Source organism: Nicotiana sylvestris, chromosome 11, assembly GCF_000393655.2.
Source record: "Nicotiana sylvestris chromosome 11, ASM39365v2, whole genome shotgun sequence".
In the NCBI taxonomy this organism is placed as follows: Eukaryota; Viridiplantae; Streptophyta; class Magnoliopsida; order Solanales; family Solanaceae; genus Nicotiana; species Nicotiana sylvestris.
Window position 1 is genome coordinate 20779849 of NC_091067.1, and position 6116 is coordinate 20785964.

Genomic DNA, 6116 nt, shown 5'->3' on the forward strand with positions numbered 1-6116 from the left:
TAGAAGCTAGCAGTACTTACATTGCTTTCCCTCTTATGGAACGATTGATGTTAATGTTGCTTCTCTTATTCTTATGTTATCAATGTTGTTGGTACTTCCTGATTCTTATAAGGTTCGTAATGAAGAGTTGGTCCTAATAATGTGTACAGAGGATACCGACCTTACGTCACTCCGAAAGGTTTAGAATGTGATTCCATGAGTCGAGCATGCATTATATATATATATCTATTTTACTCTACCGAGCCACGCTATAGTTGGCCGGGTACGACACCTATTGTGCAACCACTGATCAGTTGGGTTTTACCGAGCTCCACGTGGTCAAGTACAATTCTACCGAGCCTTATGACGGCCGGGTACATTTTTACCGAGCCTATTATGGCTGGGTACGATATGATGATGATGATGCTCACAGTATGTTTTAAAAGTTTATGTATACATACATATGTATCATGCATTTCATGTCAGTAGCCCTCAGAGGTACTCAGATGTTCCTGATTGTATATTCTCTATCCCTGCTTACATTACTGTTCGTATTTATGGTTCCCTGCCTTACATACTCAGTACTTTATTCGTACTGACGTCCTTTTGTTTGTGGACGTTGCATGTCATGCTGCAAGCCCTAATAGATAGGCAGGTGCAGCTCCCCCACCACAGTAGGTTGTCCAGTTCAGCTGTGATTGGCGAGATCCCTTCTCCGGACTTGTCGTGGTCTTGGTATGCATTTTTGTTATAGACATTATGGGTATGTCGGGGCCTTGTTCCGGCTATGTTGCAGCACTTATGTTCATTTAGAGGCTCATAGACATGTCGACTCATGTATAGTTTGGTATGCCTTGTCGGCTGGTTTTTGTTGTATAGTCTTTCATGGTAGCGTGGTAGCTCGTACCTTATATGTAGTTTCTTGATTGTCTGGTCATCCCCTGCTATGTATGTTCATGCCATCATATTTTATTGTTGGTTGTCCATGATCCATGTCTACCATTTATATTGATCTCGTCAACCCTAAAAGATAATAAAAAAAGGGTTAGATAAAATGTACGTTGGTGCTCGGCAAGTATGATCGGGTGCTAGTCATGGCCCTCCAGTTTGGGTCGTGACAACACGGTCCGGTCCAGTCCGTTTTCTTTCCCAGATTATTATAAATCTGTTTGTTTTTCCCGCAAATTTTCCCACATGTTCCAATAGATAGTGCCAAATTGGCTATAAATATGCCTTCAAATCCCAGAATATTTACTTACAACATTTTTCTGATTATATTCTTCTTCTTCTGCACAATATTTTTTAGTGTGTTTTACGACTATTGAGTGGTTCACCGATCACCAGAGTTTTTAGTACCAATACGTTGGTGACTTAAATCATTCTATCCTGGAAAGATATATTCCATAACTTCGGGTACTTGAGGAGAATAATTTCCTTAAGGACACACTGTGTATTCAATGGGCTCGATTTATTCCTATGCTGTTTTCAGAATTTATTTTGACATTCTAGTTCTACTAACTTTCTGTTTCTGTTTTTTAGAAAGTTTATTGTTTTATTGATTTTACAACAATACAGATTGAATAACAATCTTAAGGAAATTATTTTATTATATTATGTATTCTGTTTGTGGAGATTAAAACTTGTGTGGTTTTCTACTCCTTCTGAATTTTACTATATTGATTTGAAGATATAAAAACTTCATCAGAGTATTGAAATTAAGAAAACGATTTGAAGAACATAAAAACTTTATCGTTTTCTGTGAACAATATAAAAAAACTTCGATTTTAATTTATCATACATACTGTTTATTGATTACAATATTGTTTATTGTTGTGGTTTTGCCATTAATTGAACTCTTCTATTGTTGACAGTGAGAAATGGCAATTGATAACGGAAATCCTTCTACGACTGTTGCTGCAACGACGATAGCCTCGTCAAGCCGCACTATTGTTCCTCTGGCTGAGAAACCGGGGAATTTTCTGGAGCTAACTATAAAGGATGGCAGCAAAGGGTGTTCTTCTGGCTTACCACACTTGGTATGTAGAAATTCACTAGTGAAGAGGCTCCGGTGCCTGCTGCGGATATGCCGGACAATGAGAAGTTCATGATTATTGAGGCATGGAAGCAGGCAGATTTTTTTTGCAAAGGCTATATCTTAAGCGCTTTAGGGGATAACTTGTACAATGTGTACAGTGCGATGAATACTTCAAAAGAATTATGGGACGCAGTTGAGAAAAAGTACAAGACGGAAGATGCATGCTTGAAGAAGTTCGTGGTTGCCAAGCTTCTAGACTATAAAATGATAGACATCAAAACTGTGGAAACCCAAGTTCATGAGCTTCAACTTATTTTTCACGACCTTATTGTTGAAGGTATGGTCGTTACTGAAGCATTTCAAGTGACTGGAATGATTGAAAAATTGCCTCCTTCGTGGAGAGTTTTCAAGAACTATCTTAAGCACAAGCGTAAAGAAATGAAGTTGGAAGATCTTGTGATACGTCTAAAGATTGAGGAAGACAACAAAACAGCCGAGAAGAAGTCTCGTGGAAATTCAACGATCATGGGAGCTAATATAGTTGAGGAGACTGCTCCAAAAAGTAAGAAGAGGAAGAGGTCTTCTGGACAGACTAAGGAGCAAAACAAAAAGAAATTCAAGGGCAATTACTACAATTGTGGAAGAGTTGGTCACAAAGTCACTAATTGTCGTCTCCCGAAAAAGGATAAGAAGAAGGGACAAGCCAACATAGTGGAGAAGAATGATGACATTGATGATCTTGGTGCAATGCTTTCGGAATGCAACCTAGTTGGAAATCTGAAGGAGTGGTGGATTGACTCTGGATCCACTCGACATGTTTGAACTGTCAAAGAAGCATTTGCGACTTACTCTATTGCTGGTCCCGAAGAAGAGATTTCCATGGGAAATAATGCAACAACCAAGATTGAAGGTTATGGGAAGATATTCCTAAAGATTACTTCCGGCAAGGTGTTAACGCTCAACAATGTTCTTCATGTTCCTACTATTAGGAAGAATTTAGTTTCTATTTCTTTACTTGTAAAGAATGGATTCAAGTGTGTATTTGTTTCTGATAAAGTTGTTGTAATCAAGAATGAAATGTATGTTGGAAAAGTCTACCTCACGAACTTTTCAAACTCAATATAATGGTTCTTAACAGTATGAATAAAATTTCAGCTTCTTCTTATTTATTGGAGTCAAATTATTTATGGCATATTCGTTTAGGACATGTCAATTATAAAACCTTGTGGAAGTTAATTAATTTAGAAGTATTGCTTAAATTCGAGTGTAATAAATCGAAATGTAAAATATATGTTAAATCTATGTTTGTAAAACATCCTTATAAGTCTGTTGAAATGAATTCAAATCCTTTAGACTTAATTCATACTGACATTTGCGATATGAAGTCAACACCATCTCGAGGTGGGAAAAAGTATTTATTACTTTTATTAACACTTGCACTCGATATTGTTATATTTATTTGCTTAATAGTAAGGATGAAGCAATTGAAACATTTAAGCAATACAAGAATCAATTGAATAAAAAGATTAAAATGATTAGAAGTGATAGACGTGGAGAATATGAATCTCCGTTTGCAGAAATATGTTCGGAATATGGAATTATCATCAAACTATTGCACCTTACACACCTCAATCCAACGGAATTGCGGAAAGGAAAAATTGGACATTAAAGGAAATGATGAATTCTTTATTAATAAGTTCTGGATTATGGTATAGTTTGTGAGGGGAAGCTATCCTTAAAGCTAACCGAATACTCAATAGAGTACCCCACAACAAAACACAATCTATTCCATATGAAAAATATAAAGGAAGAAAACCCAATTTGAAATATTTCAAAGTGTGGGAGTGTCTAGCAAAGGTACAAGTTCCTTTACCTAAAAGGGTTAAAATCAAACCAAAAATAGTAGATTGTGTTTTCATTAGATATGCTACAAACAGTAAAGCATATTGGTTTTTGGTTCATAAATCTGATAATCCCGAGATTCAAGTTAATACGGTAATGAAATCAGATAATGCTGAATTCTTTGAAAGCATCTGTCCGTATAAAACTGAATGCGAGTCGTTAAATGAAAGACCTAAACAACCTCGGGAAGAACCAAAGGAAAATACTCCAAGTATAGAAGATCCAAAGCGAGCAAACGTCAAAGAACATCTACTTCCTTTGGACCAGATTTTGTGACATTCTTGCTTGAAAATGAGCCTCAAACTTTTAAAGCAGCTATGTCGTCTTCTGATTCAGCGTTTTGGAAAGAGGCAGTTAATAGTGAGATTCAATCAATTTTGGATAATCAGACATGGGAATTGGTTGATCTTCATCCAGGAAATAAGCTTTTAGGTTCGAAATAGATCTTTAAACGAAAAATTAAAGTTGATGGCACTATTGACAAATATAAGGCAAGACTTGTTGTCAAAGGTTGTAGACAAAAGGAAGGATTTGATTACTTTGACACTTACTCGCCAGTAACAAGGATAACATCTGTAAGCACGTGATTTTTGCCCTATGAAAGAATTACTCCCAAAAAATTCAAAATAAAACAATTTTCCTTTTTGTGTGCAATTTTTGTATTTTTGTGGTATTTTTGTATAATTATTTGTATCTTTGTCTGTGCATGTTTATTTGTTTAAATTAATACAAATATAAAATACGTCGCATTTGCATGTAGGATTTAATTCTACAATTGTTAGTAATTAAGTTTGTGTTACAAAAAATTGAAAATTACAAAAATAGGCATCTTTTGCATTTTTAGCATTTAATGTCCAAATGTACAATTTTATGCTTAATTATTACTTAATTGTGCGTTAATTGTTATTGGGAGTTAATTTGCGCTTTTATAACTTAATAATAATTTAAGGATTTTTAGAATTTAGTTTTAGAAAAATAAAAGAAGAAAAGAGAGCAAAAATATAAAGAAAATCGGAATTGGACTCTTCTTCAAATTCAAGCCACAAGCCAAAAAAAATATACCCAATCTTCCTCCACGACCCAGTCCATTCCAAACCGGGTCGACCCAGTCCATAACCCAACACCCCTATTATCTTACATTTCACAAAAGAAAACTAAAAAACCTAAAAAACCAAAACCTAAAACATTACTCATCCGCCCCCCCCCCCCTTTTTCTTTCTTCTTCTTCAAGCTCCAAACAAGCCATCCATGGATGACCCGCCACCCCTACTGCGTCGTCTTCATCGCACCACCATCCGTCGAGCTCCAGCCATCGACGACGAACAGCTCCGTTGACCACTTGAAGCAGCCCGTCAACGAACATCGTCGTCGTGTCTCAAGAAGCCATCGCTGCTGCTTCACCTTCTCAAATGACCCCTCCAGCAAACCCAAACAACCACAGTCCTCACGTCCACCACGACCATGTCGGATGACCACCTGAACTTCCAGCCCGTCACTGCTGACCATGGACGAGTTGCAAGCTCGTCGCTGTTGCTTCTTCTGCTTCACCTCGATCGTTGCTGCGTCTTCTTCATTCTTCTCCTCGCAAGCTGCTCCTGCTTCTGCTTCCTGCTTCTGCTTCCTGCTACTTCTGCTACGACCAAGCCAAGACGTCGAGCAGCTGCTCCCAACCACCCAAACCAGGCCACCATAGTTGTTGCCTCTCCCCGTCGCCTGCTGCTTCGTCCAACGAACAACAGTCCAAACGCTGCTTTCTTCTTCGACTTCTCCGTCAAAGTAGCTCGTCGCTGCTTCACTTTGGTCGGAGTTTGTCGAAACAGTCCATACACAGTTCGAGTTCATTGTTGCTCAGTCGTTGTTCGTGATTTCAATCCGGTTAGTGGGTTTGAGTTTCATTTTTATCCGTATTTTGTTTTTGATATTCTCGAATCTAAAATCGGTAAATGTTTGATTTTTATTTTGTTCGTGTTCATTGTTTTGTTAATTTTTCAGTTTGTTCATGTGAAATTGTTAGTTTAATGTCGTTAGATTCAAATTGAAGTTTAATTAATTATTTCTTCAGTTTGTTTCATGTGTTGTTATGTATTTTTTTCAGAAATTGTTAATGGTGTTTAAATCATTTGAATCCGTTGTTTGTTGTTTAATATAGATTAATTCGTGTTCATTTTGTTTGAAGTTCGTTTTTAATTCAGTGATTTAA

General features: G+C 37.0%; 2 protein-coding genes across 2 annotated transcripts; both read left to right on the plus strand.

Annotated features, from left to right (window-relative positions):
- The first annotated feature begins 1856 nt into the window (after positions 1-1856).
- LOC138880798 (uncharacterized) lies at positions 1857-2836 on the plus strand. Its single transcript, XM_070160976.1, has 2 exons — positions 1857-2015; positions 2108-2836. The coding sequence occupies exons 1-2, from the start codon at positions 1857-1859 to the stop codon at positions 2834-2836; spliced, it is 888 nt and encodes a 295-aa protein (XP_070017077.1).
- Positions 2837-2893: 57 nt separating this feature from the next.
- On the plus strand, positions 2894-4359 carry LOC138880799 (uncharacterized). The gene is made up of 3 exons (XM_070160977.1): positions 2894-3093; positions 3937-4127; positions 4184-4359. The coding sequence occupies exons 1-3, from the start codon at positions 2894-2896 to the stop codon at positions 4357-4359; spliced, it is 567 nt and encodes a 188-aa protein (XP_070017078.1).
- The last annotated feature ends 1757 nt before the right edge of the window (positions 4360-6116 follow it).

What these genes read in the sequence shown, in the direction of transcription:
- LOC138880798 (XM_070160976.1), top strand. Translation starts at nt 1,857, where the DNA reads ATGGCAATTGATAACGGAAATCCTTCTACGACTGTTGCTGCAACGACG. An exon ending in CTTCTGGCTTACCACACTTG is followed by an intron (nt 2,016 to 2,107) that starts GTATGTAGAAAT and finishes GCATGGAAGCAG; the next exon opens with GCAGATTTTTTTTGCAAAGG.
- LOC138880799 (XM_070160977.1), top strand. Translation starts at nt 2,894, where the DNA reads ATGGGAAATAATGCAACAACCAAGATTGAAGGTTATGGGAAGATATTC. An exon ending in GTTGTAATCAAGAATGAAAT is followed by an intron (nt 3,094 to 3,936) that starts GTATGTTGGAAA and finishes TGTTTTCATTAG; the next exon opens with ATATGCTACAAACAGTAAAG. An exon ending in ACCAAAGGAAAATACTCCAA is followed by an intron (nt 4,128 to 4,183) that starts GTATAGAAGATC and finishes CCTTTGGACCAG; the next exon opens with ATTTTGTGACATTCTTGCTT.